The sequence below is a fragment of the Caretta caretta genome, chromosome 1, assembly GCF_965140235.1.
Source record: "Caretta caretta isolate rCarCar2 chromosome 1, rCarCar1.hap1, whole genome shotgun sequence".
NCBI classification, from domain to species: domain Eukaryota; kingdom Metazoa; phylum Chordata; order Testudines; family Cheloniidae; genus Caretta; species Caretta caretta.
The window spans coordinates 140,179,561-140,199,813 of record NC_134206.1 but is presented as its reverse complement, the minus strand read 5'-3'; the positions used below and the strand labels follow the sequence as shown (position 1 = coordinate 140,199,813).

Below are 20,253 nucleotides of genomic sequence, written 5' to 3'. Positions count from 1 at the left end.
CAACCTGTAATTAGAGTTCAGTGAACAATTCACAGAAAGTAATTTGTTTGATAGAAAGAGCTTCTTTTACTGCTCAAAGAACATGTGCTTGCAGATTTCTAGTTCCTCATTCAAATTTATTCACTTTTTTTCTACTCTATGGCTTGATCATCAGCAGTTTGACAGTTCACTGCAGGTATTGGACACTGGACATTTGACATTCAAGTTGTGTTGGTTGGTTTTCGCAGTCACATGGTACTTTTTGCTATTTCTTATTGGACAAGCAAATCTGATAGGGCCCTATTGAATTCCCATTAAAGTCAATAGACAGGGTCCTATTGATTTCAGTGGGAGATGGAGCAGGCCTGTAATCAGGAAGAGTGCTTGAAGAAGCCACAGTTTAGGAGGAGGCATAAGATAAACAAGGTAAGAGAATTTTAGAAAACTGTAAATCTTCCCTTTATCGGCCACAGTGGTCTTGTCTGAGGTACCACTGTTAGAAAACAACTAGTCTGCTGTATAATATTGATTGGTGGGGGTCAGTTTCAATTTCATTTTCTTTCATTGTAGTTGCACAAAATGATTGTGGTACAAATACTTAGGGTGAAATCCTGACTTCACTGAAGTCAATAGGAGTTTTGTCATTGACCTCAGTGGGGCTGGGATTTCACCCTTATATCAGTGTGTTCTTCCTGCCCAGTAGTCCATGTCCTTCTGCTAGCACATGGAAGTCAGCTTGTGTGAAATATATTTAACTCTTGAGAACAGCAGGATTTATCTGCAGCACCTTCGATTCTTAACTCTCTTTTTATTCTTTCTAACATGCTTGATTATCTCATCCACACAGCTACGCTGGCATTGTCGCCTGGTGAGGTAAGTCCATTAAGCTTATCTGAATGTTATCTAAGTACTCTCTGGGACCAATTCTGCATTATGCTTAGCCAGTGAAATCCCACTGCAGTTAGAGGAGCTGAGGGTGCTCAGCACGATGCAGGATTAGTCCCTGTGTTTGTGGCTTATTCTGTCTAAATATGAATTATGGGTGTAGGTCTTCTGCATTTGTTTGTTAATTACCAGATCATCTGATTGCAACCTCCCGGTAAAAATACAACACTGCGGGCTTGTCTAGAATGGAGATATTTGCACCAGCGTAACCACATTGATGCAGTTCCACTGGTACAAACCCCTAATGTAGACTCATGCTGCACAAGTGCAAAACACAGCTTGCATCTGTGTGACTTACTCCAGTAGGTTACCAGAGTAAGACACACGAGTGAAGGCTCAGTCTTGCACCCATGTGCACATTTATACTGGACAATTAAAAATTCCCAGGAGAGGTAGGTTCTCAAAGTGGGAGAGCACAAAGCTAGCTTTGTAAATATCATACTGAGCCACAATATCACAAATTATTTGTGCTTTAACAAGAATGGAAGGGGCATTAATTATGGTTCATTCTGTCCCATCATCCTTACCATACGTTCTGTAAAAAACACAATTTTCTGATATCACCCACGCTTGGTCAAGACATTAACACAATTTTGAAACACTGACTTACAAATCCCCATGCAATAATGCCATAATATATCATCCAATTTTGAGAATTGGTTCTAATTTATGCTCTGTTAGCGCTAGATTCAGATCTCAATGGCACCAGTGTATCAAAACAGTATAATTCCACTGATGTCAGTTGAGTTACTTCGGATTTATACCAATTTAATAAAGGACACAGTCTGGCCCTGAGTTTCAGAATACTGGTTCCTTAGCAGAGATGAATGTTGGAAGATTTACTTAAATATTTATGATGCATAAACAAAAATATGTAAATTTGATACATTAATGGAAGTCTCATGAACTCAAGAGTAATACTTTGCAGCGTTAGATGGCATTATTTATTTGGGGTGAAATTCACACCTATACAGTAAAACTTAAGTTTGGTGCATGAGTCTTCTCTGGCTCTTTGTAATGGGATGAATTTCACCCTCAGGTCCTGCGACTTCCTCATTTAGGGACCATTTCTGTTTCCATTAAATGATAAAACTCTTATTGACTTCAGTGGAAGCAGGATCAGCCTTTGTAGCACACTAAAAGCTTTACATGTACTGTGAACAAACCCTAGGACCATAAATACAGCTGGTCTGATTTTTCCACTGCCTTGTGCCATCTTTTATACCTGCGCAAAGTAAGTGCAGAGCAGGAGTGAAGAGCTTCCATAGCACAATGGTCGTGTTCTGCACTCACATTGAAGAGAGATACGTGGCTACACAAGGTGCAAGGCTTTGGAGAATCAGGCCCAGTCTCCTCTCACCACATATGATAGCTGTGTTGGTTTCTTTTGTATTACATTAGGATGACCGCTTGGAGCACTGGCACAGTAAAGCTTGCAAATGTGATTGTCAAGGAAGTGCCAACTCAGTATGGGCCACCGGAACCAACAGCTTAGTGTGCATGCCAGGTAAGGGATTATTTCTCTCCAAGTTATGAGCCATGTACTTCACTGCCTTTCGCTCTATATCTTCTTATAGCACTATTTTCACTTGTTCTGACATCCTAAAATGCTACCCTGTACTGTCAGTCTGTAGCTTTTGAACTGAACATCCTATTCCCTTAGCACACAATGGGTCCTGTCTGATTCTGGATGATCAGCTCAGCCCCAGCGTACTGGATCAATGATGGGACTGCTCAGAAATAGAGTAGTAGATCTCAGCTGGCTGTGTTACTAACTGCTGTGGGTGCTATTGTGGTTTGTGTCATAGGGCAGCTCTCATGCTGAACCTCTGAGGGGTTGCCCACACTGCAGTCAGGGGGTGTGACTGCAGCACGTGGAGCCAGACCTGAGCTAGCTTAGATGTAGCTAGCGTGAGTACCCGTAGCAGCGAAGCCACAGCAGCATGGACTTCAGCGCAATCTAGCCACTGGAGTACAGAGCTAGTCCTGGGCAGCTTTGTACGGCCCACTTGGAAGCCTGTGCTGCCTAGCTTCACTGCTATCGGTGCTCACAGTCACTAGATTAAAGCTAGCTCGGGATGTCTACAGGTCATCGGAGCCAGAATTTCTCCTTAGGGGCTGGCACTGGTGAAGCCACCCAAGCTGCCAGCAGCTATCAATGCGGGAATTGAGGCAAATTGCCCTTGTAGATGAGGTCTAAGATATCCCACCTGAAGAATTATAATTATTCAAGCTCTGCCTTTTTTCAGCCAGTGTCTCCACAGGGCAATGGTGTTGGGGACTAGCCCTATAAAGTGGTTACGAATGGAAATTAAGGGGTATATGAAGGAAAAGGCCTGTTGATGAACTGGCATTGTGCTGCTGCCATGACCTCAGGGCCGAGTTCAGTATCTGCCACAGAAATCCTTCTCTTGCTCCCTGGGGCTTGGTGCAGAGGTAACTCACTTTGTCTTTGCATGGGGTGGGGAACACTAGACTGATGGTAGATTCATAGAGTTCAAGGCCAGAAGGGACCATTAGCTCATCTAGTCTGACCTCCTCCACATCACATCAACTTCCATCCATCTACCTCTGTATTAAGCCCAATAAACTTGTGTGTGACTAAGGCCTTGTCTACACTTACTGGGGGTTCGATGAGCAGCTATGGATGCATCAGCGGTTGATTTAGCAGGTCTAATGAAGACCTGCTAAATCGACCACCAGTTGCTCTCCCATCGACTCCTGTATTCCACCTGAATGAGAAGCACAAAGGGAGTCGACGGGAGAGCGTCTCCAGTCGACATTGCGTAATGTGGACCCCACAGTAAGTAGATCTGAGTATGTCGACTTCAGCTACATTATTCACATAGCTGAAGTTGTGTAACTTAGATCAATGTCCCCCCGTAGTGTAGACAAGGCCTAACGTGTTCCAGATGTGCATCAAAGGCATCCAGACTTGATTTGAAGACCTCAAATCAAGCTGGAAAATCCACCACTCCCCTTGGTAGTTTATTCCAGTGGACGGTGGTTAATCACCCTCATTGTAAAAAAAATTGGGCCTTATTTCTAATTCAAATTTATCTGCTACAGCTTCCAACCACTGGTTCTTGTTATACCTTTCTCTGCTAGGTTATCATTTATCCTTTAGTACCCGCTATTTTCTCCCCAGTAATCAAGTCACCTCTTAGTCTAGTTTTTGACAAGCTTAACAGATTGAGCTCTTTAAGTCTCTCACTGTAAAGCATTTTCTCCAGCCCTCCAAGTTTTGTGGCTCTTTCCCGCACTCTCACTAATTTTTCAACCTCCTTTTTATACTGTGTACATCAGAACTGTACATAGTATTTCAGTACTGATCTCACCAATGCTGTATACAGAGGTAAAATCACCTCCATATGGCTGCTCCAACTCCCTATTCCCTGTTTATGCATCCAAGGATTGAATTAGCCTTTTTGCTGCAGCATTGTTCTGGGAGATCATGTTGAGATGCTTGTCCATGACAACCCCCATTCTGGTATGGCCTGTATTTCTTAGATGTATAACGTTTCATAGATTCGAAGGCCAGAAGGCAGCACTGCAGTCATGTACTCTGACTTCCTGTGTAACATGGGCCAAAGAACTTCCCCAGAATCATGCCTAGAGCAGATCTTTTAGAAAAACATCCAATCGTGATTTTAAAATTGTCAGTGATGGAGAATCCACTATGAGCACTGGTAAATTGTTTTAATAGTTAAGTGTTCTCGTTGCTAAAATTGACACCTTATTTCCAATCTGAGTTTGTGTAGCTTCAACTTTCATCCATTGGATTGTGTTATACCTTGCTCTGCTTGACTGAAGAGCCCATTATTAAATATTTAATACCATGTCGGTACTTATACACTGTAATCAAGTCACTCCTTAAACTTCTCCTGGTGAAGCTAAATAGATTGAGCTCTTTGAGTCCATCACTATATGGCAGGTTTTCTCTGAACCCTTTCCAATTTACCAACAACCTTCTTGAATTGTGGGCACCAGAACTGGACACAATATTCCAGCAGTAGTGGCAGCTGTGCCAAAGATAGAGGTAAAATAACTTCTCTACTTCTATTCAAATTTCCCCTGTTTATACATCCCAGGATCACATTCGTTCTTTTGGCCATAGCATCACACTGAGAGTTCATGTTCAGCTGATTATCTACCACAACCCCCAAATCTTTTTCAAAGTCACTGCTTCTCAGGATAGAGTCCCGCACCCTGTAAGTATGGCCTACAATCTTTGTTCCTAGATTTGTATATTTACGTGTAGCCCTATTAAAATGCATATTGTTTGCTTGTGCCCAGTTAACCAAACAATCCAGACTGATCTGAATCAGTGTCCTATCTTCTTCATTATTTACCATTGCCCCAATTTTTGTATCATCTGCAAACTTGAACAGTGATGATTTTATGTTCCAAGTCCTTAATAAAAATGTTAAATAGCATAGGGCCAAGACCAAATCATTGTGAGATGCCACTGAAAACACACCTGCTCAGTGACGATTCCCTGTTTACAGATATATTTTGAGACTTATCAGTTAGCTAGTTTTAAATCCATTTAATGTGTGTCATGTTAATTTTATATCATTCTATATTTTTAATCAAAATGTTGCACAGTACCAAGTCAAACACATTACAGAAGTCTAAGTATATTACATCAACTGTATTACCTTTATCAATCAAACTTGTAATCTCATCTAAAAAAATATGTAGCAGTTTGACAGGATCTATTTTCCATAAACCCATGTTGATTTGCATTAATTACATTATTTTCCTTTAATACTTTATTAATCAACTCCTGTATCAGCCACTCCATTTTCTTGCCTGGGACTGATGTCTGGCTGATAGGCGTATAATTACTGTGGTCCATCCCACTTACCCTTTTTAAAAATTGGCACAGCTTTAGCTTCCAAGCTTCTGAAATTTCCCCAGTGCTTCAAGACTCATTGAAAATCAACATTAATGATTCAGTAAGCTCCTCAGCCAACTTTCTGATGCAAATTATCTGGACCTGCTGATTTAAAAATGTGTAGCATTAGTAGCTGCTGTTTAACATCCTCCCGAGATACTAGTGGAATGGAAAGAGTGTTATCATCACCATATAATGAGGCTATATCATCTGTTTTTTCCCCAAATACAGACCACAAATATTTATTGAACACATCTACCTTTTTTGCATTACTACTGATAATTCTATCATTTCCATCTAGTAATGGACCAATATTGTGGTCAGGGTTCTTTTTTGTTCTTAAAATATTTCAAAAATTTCTTCTCATTGTCCTTAACTCTGCTAGCCATAGATTTCCCCTTGTGCCTCCTTTCTTCTCTTATCTGTTTTTCACAATTCCTAACTTCTGATTTTTATTCATGACTATCAACTTCCCCATTTTTCTATTTGCTACATTTTTTTAATAGCTGACTTCCCTTCCCTTCCCTTCTAAAGCAGGGTGGTGTTGTTTTTTAACCAGTATAACCTTCTTGCTCAATTGTGGAATTGCTTTTTGGGGCGTCTAGTAAGGTGTTCTTAAATGATTCCAAATGATCATTCACATTTTTCTGATTAAATTCTTCCTCCCAGATAATTTGCCTAATAATTGTTTTCAGCTTTGTGAAACTGGCCCTATTAAAGCACCAAGTACACATATTACTGGTCTGGACTTTATTCTGCATTTGACTGTATTAAAATGTACTGTGTATCAATGTTCCCAGTTTATCAAGTGATCCATATTGCTCTGTATGATTGCTCTGTCCACATCATTGTTTATTATGCTACCAACATTTGTGTCAAATGCAAATTTTATCAGCAGTGATTTTATATTTACTTCTAGTGTATTGCTGAAAGGGTTGGATAGCATCAGGCCTAGTACTGATCTCTGCCAATCCCAGGTAGAAACACTTCTTTTCAGTGATGATCCCCCACTGACAACTCCTTTTGAGATCTATCAGTTAGCCATTTCTTAAACCATTTTGCATGTGCTTTGCTATTACACTGTTCTAATATTTTAATCAGAATGCAGCGTTGCCAGCCTCAGAAATCATGAGTCAAACCATCTCAAAATCCTGACACTGGCCCAAAAATAATGAACATTTTAAAAAGAAGACTATAGTGTGGTTTTGGTCTGTCATTTTTTTGATTTGTGAACTTCCCCTACCATCCCCAGTGTGTGGTCTAAGATAATTAGTCTTGCCCACTCTCTCAAATGTATTGGATAAGGTGATTTTGACCCCTGCTCCAGGAGCGGTCACCCCACATCTATCCATACCATGCCCAGCAATTAATCTTGTCCCTCAGGTCAGCCCCCCCACCTCCATCAACCCCAACCCCAGTTCAGCATAGCCATCAGTCCAGCCACCCCCCATCAGCCCTCACCCCCTCAGTTCAGCCCCTACACCCAGCTTCACCTCTGCTCCTCTTGGGGTTCTTCACTGCCCTTTCCCAGGCTGGGAGTGGATTCCAGGTGCTCTTCACCCTCTAGCTCTTCCCAAGCCAGATGCTGCAGAGGACGGTGGGGGAAGGAGGGGGAAAGCAGGGGCATTGTCCTGTCCGTATTTCTCACAGGAGGGTGAGGGAGAGGAACTTTGCTGAGATGCTGGGCTCTTTGCTCCCTCCTCTGAGAACTGCGAGTGCAGAGAGAGACTCTGCTGGCTTCTGGCAGGGGTGCTGGTGCCTCTCATGCCATCATGGGACAGACTCCAGAACCCCTGAAATCCTGTCACTTGCAAGAGCTGGCAATATGGAGAATGTTGTGTGGTAATAATACTTATAAAAGCCTCGGTATCTACACAGATACCTTTATCACTCAAACTTGTGATCTCAAAGAATGAAATCAGGGCTGTTTGATGGCTACCATAGGGGAGGGTACGATGGGAATTAAGTACTGTATTTAGACAGCTCCATTGTGAAGAACATACTTACATGTCTGAGGAGAACAGAATGATAAAAGATTACATCATTTTACCGAGAAGGCTCTTTTACTGTAAAAAAAAGTCTCACTGGTAGAAATAACAAAATTGTGCTGGGGTTCAAATGAACAAACACAGAATTTGCATAATGTAACTGCCTAGAATTTATAATGAGCCTAATTCTCCATGCGCTGCACCTCACGGAGCCATTCACACCTGCACAAAAGGTGCACAACGTGACTGGAAAATGCTACCTTCTCAGACAGCAGAGTTTTAGCCTCACTTTGCCCAGATATAAATGGCTACGAAATGTGCAAGGCAGCGGAGAATCAGGCCCATGAGGGCTAGCGTTCAGGGGAGCAAAAGTGGTCCCCATTAAAGTCTTTACAAACAACTCTGCAAGTAATTAATATTACTACAATATTCCCTCGCTATTTCGTATCTATTTACTATCTATTTGCGAAAGCAAAATGTAAAGGTGTTAATGACGACCACTTAGCTTGTGCCGGTTTGTACAAACAACAAACTCAAAGAGCAGCAGAGCTGTCACTTTGCTATCCCAGTCAGTCTCCTTATGCCTTTGCAACACTGCCTCTCACAAGCTTAACTATCGTGGGCGGAGCCATTCCAATAACCACTTTAAGAGTTTTCTTAAGGTCAGTGATAACAGCATTAAATAAATTAACTGGTTGGTCCTGGCAGCCTCCAGACATCTGTTGAGTAGTTCTCTGTCTGTGACAGTCTTCCAGAGCCGAAGGTGACCTCTTAATTGTATTATGGCTGGGTGATCTACGGATTAGTGTTACTAAAAATAAAATTGTTCTGTCTTCCATCCCTCACGTTCAAGATAAGCCTGCCAAGTAGTAAATGTGTGGGGCCACTTAAGTCCAGTCTCAGTTTGCGGTTTCTTACACAAAGGGGACAACTTATTTTAATGCTGTGGAAAAGCTGGTTATGTTGTGAATTGATCACAAGAAGACTGCTATAAACCCACTAGATGGTTTAACTCCTGCCAGTGGGTCACATCAGCCCTGAAGGGAGATGAAAGCTAATTTCCATTGTCTTTTGATTTTTTTTTCTTTCGATGTCATAAAAAAGGCAAAGTTTGTGCAACTCAGAGGAGAGGGGAGGGGAAGGACTATCGATCCCCCACCCCAGTGCAGCGGGTGGAGGGAGCCTTTTGTTTCCTACACACAGTCAAGCAGAATTTCCTCTCCCCGCCCCCGAGACCATCAAACAGTCAGACACTGTGATAAGAAGCTCACCCCACTTCCTGGCTGTAGCTCCCTTTGTCATCTCCCAAGCAGCTATCATAGACTTTACTTGGACATTCCCACCCTTGGGTGGGTATTATAGGCTTTGGCAGTGCACTGCAGCTGCCTCAGTGTCCCTGTTTTGGCTGGAGACCCTGCCATCCCCAGCCTCTGTACTGCCTCTGGATCCTTGGTAAGGGTAGGCAGACAGCTTATTTCCCTGGCCTGGCCTTTTGTACTGGGAGAATGGGAAGTCCCTTCAAAACAGTGGTTCTTGTCACTCCCCTGCAGTATAAGGCTGTCTCTCACCCTCCTTCTCCTCAGGTATTTCTCTGCATACACCGGGAAGGTAACTTGATTCCTGTTGGATACTGGCAGCTCTCCTGTTCCAGTCCATGTGTTCCTATTTGGCCCATTAAGAGGGCAGGACAGTACCTGGGAGCTATAAGGATATGTTTGCACTGCAGTGTAATCACTCAGGCTCAAGCCTAACTCACCTTCTGTCTACACACACATTGCGCTAACCTAGGGCTTGGATCTAGGCTCCCAGCACCCCACAGGATAGAGATTCCGAGCGTGAGTCAAGCCAGAACCCTGGGTTCAAGTCCTATTGCTTTGCAGTGTAGATGCAGCCCCACTGGACTTGTGCTCTGGGAGTCCGCCAAAAGTATCCCACAGGCGACTTTCTTTGTGCTCCAGACGGGCAAATTTATGGGATAGTCAAGTTTTCCCACTCTGCACCAAAGGCTAAGGGCTACAGTGGCCGCATTTTGGGAGGATGCTTGGAAATCTGGGATATGGTTGGTTGGACTGGGACCCGCACTGTAGGCGCAGGAGCACCAGGTTGAGATTCAGAATTCAATAATTCCTAACCTCGGGTTACAAACGAGTGTAGATGCTCAAGTCCTAGGTTAACAAACCTAGGGTCAGGGACAGGGCCAGCTCTCGGCACCAGCAAAACAAGCAGGTGCTTGGGGTGGCACATTTCTAGGGGCAGCATCCCGGCGCCGGCCATGCCACCCCTAGAAATGTGCCCCCACGCCCCAGCTCCCCTCTGCTCCGCCTGCTCCCCTGAGCACGCCGCCGCCGCTCTGCTCCTCCCCGCTCCTGCCCAGGCTTGCTGCGCGCTAAACAGCTGTTTGGAGCAGCAAGCCTGAGAGGGAGGGAGGAGAAGCCGAGTGGCGGCATGCTCGGGGGAGGTGGAGGTGGTGGAGTGGAGGAGAGCAGGGGTGAGAAGTAGTTCCTCTACCCCCCTCCCTTCCGCTCCGCCTGCTCCCCTGAACACGCTACCTCTCCTTTGCCTGAGAAGGAGCGGGGAGAAGTGGAGTGGCACCGTGTTCAAGGGAGCAGGCAGAGCGGAGGTGAGCGAGGGTGGGAGGTTGCAGGGGGGGGCCGCAAGAAGCAATGGGGGCGGGGAAATGCAGCACACCCGGGGGAGGAGGTGGGGCCGGGGATTTGGAGAAGGGGTTGGGAAGGGGTGGGGTTGGGGGCGCAGCCGGAGGCGGGGGGAGCACAAAAAGAAAAGCAGGGATGGCCAAAAATTTTTTTGCTTGGGGCGGCAAAAATCCTAGAGCTGGCCCTGGTCAGTGAGCTTGAGTTCTACTAAGCCTGGGCTTGCGTTACAGTATAGACATCCCCTAAGAGGTCTGGTGAGCAAGATCCAATGATTCAGAGCAGACTGAGTCAGTCAGAAGAGGAGAGCTGCCAGAGAGAGTGAGAGGGGCTGGATCCTGAGAGAAAGCTGAAGGCAGGAGAGCAGCAAGAGAGTTTTTCCAAGCCAGAGAGCCAGAGCAGGAGGGCTGGAGAGAGCTGAAGGCAGGAAGAGCAGAAGCAGGACAGGGAGATGCCTGCTGGCTTGAAGCTAGAGAGCCAAGGGCCAGGCAGGGAAGCCACGGAGGGGCTTATCCACTGACCTCTCCAGGGCCAGACAGCTGGGCCCAGAGTAACCATGAGAGGGCCAGGGGGAATGTGGAACTGCTGCCGGAGAAAAGATTATCTCCCAGCAGAGAGGCTGTGGAGGATTGGGCTCTCACTGGGATGGCTGTCCTGGCAGAGGGACGGAGGTGTGGCAGAAGACACTGGGTATGGTGAGAATTAAGGTAGGTCATCAGAACTACATGCAGTGGGGTGATATGGACTATGGTTTATTATGGACTGTTTGCACTACATTTAGTTAATAAACTATGCTGATGGACTAGAAGATAAACTTGTATGAGTTACTGGGGACTCAAAAGGGAAACTGAGGTGAGGGGCCACTGGCAGGACATCCCTGAGGCCAGGAGGGGGTGCCCAGGAAGGAGCCTTGTGGTTACAACCCCTAATTTGAGTTGAAACATCAGCATTGTTCATATCCCCTTTTTTTCTGAACTCCCTGAAATCGTCTCCTATACACGTCGGGATTACTTTAAACTTTTGCAACAATCCCTAGAGACCCCTCTGTCCATAAGGGTGAAAATGTCCAAAGCCTTTATCCCTGGCAGTAGTGGAGCCAGATACCGTACCATGGCCTCCTGCCCCACCCCCCCGTTCAACTCACACCCCATTTCAAAAGTATCTAGAAACACATCCATGTCACCACCAGCCCCCCCCCAAAGTGAGGAAGTAATTTGGAGTCTGTGCCACCCACTGGGCCAGGTACGTGGGGTCTGTCTTCACCTATCAGATTAGGGTTTTGCTGGCACAGCCTCCATCTTCAGCAGATGTTGATTCTTTCCCTCTCCTCACTCCCCTTATGTTGGTGCTGGTGCTGCGACTGTTGCTGCTGGTCTTTATGCTGCTGGTCCCTCTCCAGCTGAATCCTCTCTCGGTCCGGGGGTGTGTGTGTCACACGTGTAACAAGTGATTCATAAATAATTACCCTCTCGTCAGGGCATAGTTTCAGAAGGCTGGGGAGTTGCATAACCGGAGGTTTGGAATTTCATTCACCTCTTCCCAGGTAGTCCCCAGGAAATCCACTGCACACGTATCGTCCCAACAGTCTGAGCTTGTCTGTTACATTTTCAGTATTCACAACCTCCCACCCCAACAATCAATCCCGGCCCATGATAATACATAAAACTATTTGTTTAATACAGTGGATCTCAAAGATCCTCTAACTCAATTCACTAAAGGCGCCCAAAGCTATTGCAGGAAAGTCTGTCACAACATGCTTGACAGCATAGTTTTGGAATTTAAAGCAGTTCATGTTTGCAGTTATTATCCACAAGCTTTTATAGGCTGGTATTTCCTTGCCTGGAGGAAGGAGGGATGGCAGCTACTCGTTTGTAACAGAAAAATATGTTAATGAGATATTTACCTGCCAAAATATGTTAATGAGATATTGAACTTATGTTTGCACTGCTCTACAGTGACTGTAGGAAAAGTACTATAGGGACTAGAGTCCAATTATGCTCTGGAAGAGCATAATACAGAGCATTATAAGAGCATTATACAGTTAGACACAGATTTGTTGTTAAGGGGTTATACTGTGCTTTCAAATGTGATTCAGAAAAGTGTCCGCCATGCCCCAGTTTCCCAGAATTATCAGCTCCCAGGAAGGAACATTGAATACAAAAAAGAGCGCCACATTCCACCAAAGGGTTTGGCTCCCTTTTTCAGCCACGCCAGTCAAATTAGGAGCTTCTTCCACTCTTTTCCTGTTCCCAATCTCAGCTTCCTCCCTGAGTCCCAATGTGCCTTCCCTGTCTTTGCAGGAAGCAGTCAGTGAGCAGAGGTAGGGGGCCAGGGAGGGAGCTGCAGTGGCTAGGAAAGGGGTCTTGAGAGGGGCAGATCCCCAATGGGTGGGAATGAGGAGAGAACAGGCTTCTTCATAAAGAATTCTCTTTCCTGCATAAAGCTTTCAAAGCCCAGCAGTGGTGCGATTGCAGAGACCCCTTCCTTCTTGCTGGTCTCCCCGATTCCTTGGGAGTCCCCAGCTGTTTCCTCCTCCCTAGGGAAGGAGATGGTCTTCGTGTCAGAAGAGCATCAGAGAAAAACAGCCTTGGAAAGAAGGAAGAGTTGGGGTGGGCGGGTATCTCTGGGGCAGCCGGAGGCTGAAGGAGGGAGCAGCTGGAGGCTCTTTTAACTCTCCAGCTCCTGTTTGCAGTTAGTAACGTGATGTGCTGGCTGTTTGTCACATCCTCTTTCTTCGTTTCTATTTCATCTTTTATTCGTGTGAGCAACAAGTAGTCCTTCTGACCTTGGGAAATTCCAGGTTGGTGGCTGAGCAGACGGGCTGGAATTGATTTAATCCATTTCTAGAGGATAGTGCTGCTGCCCACGGTAAATGGGCTGATCCATGCCCTCATGGTGTGAGCGTTACTGGCACCTGGGAAAGCCAGGTTTGAGTCCTAATTGCAGCCCTTAGCACCTAGCACCTTCTTACGCAAATAGTCCCATTGCCCTCAACATGGCAGGGGGACAAAGGCAGCCCAAGCAGATCTGCTTGCACCTGGCCTCGCTAAAGCCCTTCTGCTAGCTGGGAGTAACCCTTACTGGTTCCAAAGAGACTTTAATTTGAGCTGGAAGGATGAGATCCTGCAGGCAGGAGTGGAAAAATGAAAGCAACCTCAGGGGGATCCTTCAGTAGAGAAGACCCCTTCAGCAAGGGGAGCAACGGCGGAAGGATTATTATACATAGCTCAAAACTGGAGGCCTTGCAAACATCCCACAAGGTCAGAGGAAGAATCTCATGAAAGCAAAGCCCCATGAGTCCACCTTAGGGTGCTTCTCACAAATCCTGCAGAAGCGAGTCTCAGAGCCTGGGTCAGCTGACTCGGGCTCATGCTACAAGGCTAAAAATAGCAGTGTAGGTATACTGACTTGGGCTGGAGCCAGGGCTGTGAGAGCCAGAGGGGGAAGGATCTCAGAGCCCAGGCTTCAGCCTGAGCAGGAACATCCCCACTGCTATTTTTAGCCCCATAGCAAAAGCCCTGTGAGCCCCAGTCAGTTGACCCCAGGCTCTGAGACTTGCTGCGGCAGGTCTTCTTTTGCAGTGTAAATGTACCCCCTCCCCCACTGGGGACGTGGTGTGCAATGTCTGTGCAAGGTTAAGAAGGAGTTGTTAAAATAAACTGGGAGGAGTAGTAGATACGCTGGAGGGGAGGGATAGGATACAGAAGGACCTAGACAAATTGGAGGATTGGGCCAAAAGAAATCTGATGAGGTTCAATAAGGATAAGTGCAGGGTCCTGCACTTAGGACGGAAGAACCCAATGCACAGCTACAGACTAGGGACCGAATGGCTAGGCAGCAGTTCTGCGGAAAAGGACCTAGGGGTGACAGTGGACGAGAAGCTGGATATGAGTCAGCAGTGTGCCCTTGTTGCCAAGAAGGCCAATGGCACTTTGGGATGCATAAGTAGGGGCATAGCGAGCAGATCGAGGGACGTGATCGTTCCCCTCTATTCGACATTGGTGAGGCCTCATCTGGAGTACTGTGTCCAGTTTTGGGCCCCACACTTCAAGAAGGATGTGGATAAATTGGAGAGAGTCCAGCGAAGGGCAACAAAAATGATTAGGGGTCTGGAACACATGAGTTATGAGGAGAGGCTGAGGGAGCTGGGATTGTTTAGCCTGCAGAAGAGAAGAATGAGGGGGGATTTGATAGCTGCTTTCAACTACCTGAAAGGGGGTTCCAAAGAGGATGGCTCTAGACTGTTCTCAATGGTATCAGATGACAGAACGAGGAGTAATGGTCTCAAGCTGCAGTGGGGGAGGTTTAGATTGGATATTAGGAAAAACTTTTTCACTAAGAGAGTGGTGAAACACTGGAATGCGTTACCTAGGGAGGTGGTAGAATCTCCTTCCTTAGAGGTTTTTAAGGTCAGGCTTGACAAAGCCCTGGCTGGGATGATTTAACTGGGAATTGGTCCTGCTTCGAGCAGGGGGTTGGACTAGATGACCTTCTGGGGTCCCTTCCAACCCTTATATTCTATGATTCTATGATTCTATGAAATAAATGAGTGCATCAGAGAGTTGAAATGATGAAAAGGGACTCCCCGCTCCCCATGAGTTCTGCTGTGCACTTTTTATGTTGCTGAGACTCCTCAGTGGCAGAGTGAAATGAAGCCTGCAGCTCCGCAGGTGTCCATGCGTCTGTTGCAGTTTATGATCTGGCCTAACAGTGTGCCACCACCATGCCAGAGGAGAGCTGACCGTGTGAAAACACGGCTTGAATCCACACGCCACAAACACTCTGAGCAAACAAAACCAGGCAATAAAAGCAGCCGGACTTTCCTTGGATTAAACTGCTCGTTTCTCTTGCAGAGTGTCCCTATCATAAACCCCTTGGGTTTGAGTCAGGAGCGCTTCCTTCCGACCAGATAAGCTGCTCCAATTCAGAGCAGTACACCGGATGGTATACTTCATGGACTGCAAACAAGGCCCGACTTAATGGCCAGGGTTTTGGGTAAGCCTAACATCCCAGCAAGTGCATTACAATGTTGAGTGCTGTGCAGCAATTCAACCGAGCACGATGCAGAGTTTTAGGAGTCTTGATACTAACGTTACAAAGCAAAAAAAAGGGGGAAATGAAGTAAAGTGAGAGGAACAAAAGGTGCCTTAAATATTCAGTGGCATTTCCACCTGCTTATACCAGGGCTGAATCTGTTTCAGAGAATGTCGTCTCGCCAAGGCCATTCCTAGTACATTTTCCAATAAAAAGCTGGAGTCTTAGGCCCAGACTATGGTACCACTGTAGTCACTGGAGTTTTGCCCCGGACCAAAAGATTTGTGCTAAGATTTTCAAACATGACCAGTGATTGGACTCCTCAGTTTCTCGCTGCCTAACCCGAGACACCTTATTTTCAGAAAGTGCCGAGCACCTGCTCGCTTTCAGTTGGGCACCTAAACATGGAGGTACCACAAATCACTAGTCATTGAAAAAAATTCTTGTTCTTGACCCTTAATGGATCAGTTCCTTTGCATTCCTTCCTTTCCTGTCTGATTCCCCCGGGACTAACACCTGTACTGTATTCTTTGATTTGCCTGCTTCCGACAGGTGTGCGTGGCTCTCCAAATTTCAAGACAATGGGCAGTGGCTGCAGATTGACATGAAAGAGGTCAAAGTTATCTCCGGGATACTCACACAGGGGCGCTGTGATGCAGATGAGTGGATGACAAAATACAGCGTGCAGTACAGGACTGATGAGAATCTGAACTGGATTTACTACAAGGACCAGACAGGAAACAACAGGGTCAGTGGGAGGAGCATTTTGGTGAAAATGGTTTTAAGCTAAATGCAGATTTTGGCTCACAATGGGTGATATCCCATGTGGAACACCAAGAATAACCCTTTGTGCCATTAAATCAAATTAAGTTATAAGAGCGACTATGGGCCAGACTTTCTTGCACCTACACTCGGCTCAGAGCTGGAAGGAAGGGTGTTAGCTAGTAGATTGCATTCCTTGATGCCAGTGCTGGTTTGTAACCCCAGACCTCAGCAATACTAAAAGAAACTGCCAGGAAGCTCTAAGATATGCCTCTGGTGTGACATATCTTAATGAACCCCCACCAGTGGAGGATTTAGCATAGCAGAGTTCTGCTTCACCATATCCTGATATGTCCTTTCCCAACCCATTCACCAGCCTACAACAGGGGTGGGCAGATGGCGCAGGACCCAGATCTGTCACAGATATGCCAGCAGGGAGTTCTCCTCCTACAGTGGAATTCTCTGCTGGCCTTATGCAGCCATTTCCTTTGCACCATTATAGAGAATCCAGCCTGAGAAATCCAACTCATGTACGTGCAGGGTAAGGAAAGACTGGGATTATGCTCACTCTTGTCAGGAGCTCTACTAATTTGACCCCTTGCCACTTTCTGTTTAGCAAAGCCGTAGCTATAAATATGCAAATTGACCAATATAAATAAAGAGGCATGAGAAAACACAGAGGAACACCCAAAACAGAGTAAAAAGAAGGGAAACAAAGGCCTGCATCCCTCAAGGGCAGGAACCCCTTGTAACAGATCTTACTTTAATTACAACAAAAGGAAACCACACAGTGATCCCTTACTATTGGATGGAGGGAGACCACCAGACCCTGGGTATTCCCTGTTTTAAGTCCAGAGACTAGTTTGCAAACTAGTAGAATCGGTGGCACTGTAAGGAACTTTTCAATCACAACCCCAGTCTCTTTTCGAAATCCGACCTCAACGTTGTGCTCTTGGGAGGACGTAGATCATTCAGTAATACTTTGTCAGCGTTAGATAAGGGCAATGCCGTTAGATGAAAGCTGGTGGATTACAAGTGACTGCCACTACAGCAAATAATATTTGGGAGTTTTTGTCAGAGGGACTCCCGTAATATAAGCAGTCAGACATAACAGCAACTAGGGAGCGAAAGGAGTCTGAATGGGTCTTGTGTGAACCAGGTGTACACAGGATGAGCTCTCTGTAGGGCGTGAAGATCAGGAATTTCACAGGAGCCGGAGGTTATGCTTTCCCCAGGAACATCTTGGGATTTGTGATGAAATCTGGTGAAATCTGGCACAATTTTAGAAGGCCAAACAGTTTTCTTTTAATGGGGGTACTGGATTCCAAAATTAAGTACAGCAGGACAGGGAAGCCGGCACGATCTTCAGAAAGTGTTGCACCACTGTGTTAACCCTCAGGCCAGCTGGAGCCCCGAGCGTCACAGAAGCCAACCTCATTCCCTGTTCAGCTTGCTGCTAGTAGCGGGGCATGTATAGGGCTGCACAGAGCAGCGCTCATTCAAAACATTGCCTTTGAGAAAAAAGTGAAGCTCAGCCTTGTCGTTGTTTAAATACACAATCAGTGACACCCCTTACGGTAGCTGGCAGTGTGACAAAGCCAGGCCAAATTGCAAAGGAGAACCTGCCCAGTGCGCTGCAGTAGCAGGGGAACAAAGCACAGAATGCAACCCACACCCCGAGTCTGAAGAGGAGATGTCTCACATTCTCCCAAAATACACAGGTGGGCTGACTCTCATTGACACTATGTCATCTTTACTGTGTTTCAGAGGGGTGGCAAAGAGCCCTAGTACAAATGTGAACCAGGCCCTTCGAATTAAAAATGGCAATTCTTCACTGCCCTTCTTGGGTCACTTTTGTTTAAAAACAGTGTGGTTTTTTTGGGGGGGGGGACAAGAACAATAGGTCTGAATCTCCCCAGACTTACACTAGTTTTACACTGTTGTAACTCCACTCCTGATGCTTTATGCTGACTTGGTGCTAGAGTAACTTTAAACCAGTAGGCAGAATTGCACCATTCACTGTCGAAATGGAAGAGGTTTGTTACGAATGACCAATATTGTCATCAGCACTGCCTGGTGCATACTTCACACCACGTCATTCAGCAATTCACATTCTTGGCTTGCAAACTGGTGAGCGTGAAAATGGATTGTCACATAATCTGGGGAAGGAGGAGATCTAGCTCTTTAACCCACTCTGCTCTGTGCTAACCTGCCTTTTTGTCTCTCGGTGTTGTGTAGGTTTTCTATGGAAACTCAGACAGATCATCCATTGTCCAGAATCTCCTGCGCCCTCCGATTGTTTCCCGCTACATCCGATTAATACCGCTAGGCTGGCATGTACGCATTGCCATCAGGATGGAGCTGCTGGAGTGCATGAGTAAATGTGCTTAAAGTCCAACCATGCATGGTTTTCAAAGGGGTGCAAGGAGAGTCCCTAGCAAAATGTAGAAAGACAATAAATATAATGATGAGGGTAGCAAAGATGGGCTCGATTTTACCATAACAACTCGCAGCATGCACAATAGGGCTGCCCAAGGATGGAAGTCAGAACAGAATCTGGCCCCAGTTAGTTTTGTTGAAACTGATTTCAGGAGCTGAGCTGTGTGGAGAGCCCGTTTTGTGTCTTGAAATTGTCATAGTGAAAACACAGGTTTGGGGCAATTTCATCTGCTCTCAGCAGAGCAGGAAAATGTTGAACCTGCTGCCCTCATTCCAGAGGCCAGAACAAAACGTTTACCAAAAAATCTCCCCCCTCAAGACCAATATTTTTTCACAAGGGCTGCAGTGTGTCCTCACTTTCCACCGATGCCAATGGGACTTGCATCTGGGAACTAAAGTCCAGCAAAGACTTAATTAGATTTTTAAAAAACCTTTGCATATGATTTCACACAGCTCCAGTTTCTGGTTATAATATAGTTTAGTTGCTAATCTCCTCTTGCGTAACATTAAAAGAAATTGTACTCTATATTTACTAAAAATGGGTTAGAGGTTTAAAGTGTATTCAGTAAGAGTTTAGAGGGTTGCTTAAAATTATATTTGGTGAACTGTAAATGTGATTTGAACATTTAGGTGTTTATGAGTAAATAATGAAAGCAAGCTCTTCATTATATATGTGTATTGCTCCCACAAATATATATACAGTGTAAATGCTCATCCTGTAAATTGAAGGGCTTTCTGGAATTGAAAAGGATTTTAACAGCACATAAAATAATAAAGCCAAAGTTTATTATAGAAGTTTCTTGATTTTTGAGGGAGAAACATTAGCAAAATAAGGAAAATTGGCTATACCATTTTTATCATGCTAGTGATTTGCTGTTTTTCAGCCTAGATGGATGGCTTCTTTCATTGTTGCCTATTCTTAATTTATCGTACAGGACTTGCTAGAGTAGATCAGACTATAATTCTTTCAGGTCCAGGATCTTGCCTCTACCAACAGACAACCAGCAGTGCTGTACATGGTGGGGGTGAGCGGCACAGGGAGAAGGAATTATTTCCAGATTCCTGTCATGATCACATTATGTGAAACTTGACCCCACCAGCACATGACTCAAAATGTTGTTTTAGACTTAACAACTAAAGCAAATGCTTTTCATATCCAATCTTTGTATGTACATAGTTCTGTTCACCCAAAGTACTTAGAATACTTTTACAGGCATTAAACAAATTTCACACTATACCTGTGACGTAGGTAAGTATTTTTAGACTCATTATACACTGACTTGCTCGTGCTCACACAGCAAGCTAGTGGTATTACTGGCCGCCTGACTTAGGCCAAAACACTCCATAGAGTTGCATAAGATCTTGTTCCTCATGCAGGCATCAGACCAAGCAACCAATTCCACCTCCACAGCCTGTTGGATTCTGGTGCTACTGGGCTATGCAGCTAGTAAGTATAGATGGTGATGCTGTGTTTCTAATGTAATGCACTGGTGTGTAGATGGACAAAGAGGGGACCTTGCAGCACACTCATCAGTGGGTTACACTAGTTCCTGGC

At 45.4% G+C, this 20,253-nt stretch overlaps 1 protein-coding gene across 1 annotated transcript; it reads left to right on the top strand.

The window, feature by feature from the left end:
* The first annotated feature begins 801 nt into the window (after positions 1 to 801).
* RS1 (retinoschisin 1) lies at positions 802 to 19,450 on the top strand. The gene is made up of 5 exons (XM_048837147.1): positions 802 to 852; positions 2,326 to 2,431; positions 15,317 to 15,458; positions 16,050 to 16,245; positions 18,498 to 19,450. Exons 1-5 carry the CDS (start codon positions 802 to 804, stop codon positions 18,648 to 18,650), a joined length of 648 nt encoding a protein of 215 aa, XP_048693104.1. The 3' UTR covers positions 18,651 to 19,450.
* The last annotated feature ends 803 nt before the right edge of the window (positions 19,451 to 20,253 follow it).

What these genes read in the sequence shown, in the direction of transcription:
- RS1 (XM_048837147.1), top strand. Translation starts at nt 802, where the DNA reads ATGCTTGATTATCTCATCCACACAGCTACGCTGGCATTGTCGCCTGGT. An exon ending in TGGCATTGTCGCCTGGTGAG is followed by an intron (nt 853 to 2,325) that starts GTAAGTCCATTA and finishes GTATTACATTAG; the next exon opens with GATGACCGCTTGGAGCACTG. An exon ending in CTTAATGGCCAGGGTTTTGG is followed by an intron (nt 15,459 to 16,049) that starts GTAAGCCTAACA and finishes TGCTTCCGACAG; the next exon opens with GTGTGCGTGGCTCTCCAAAT.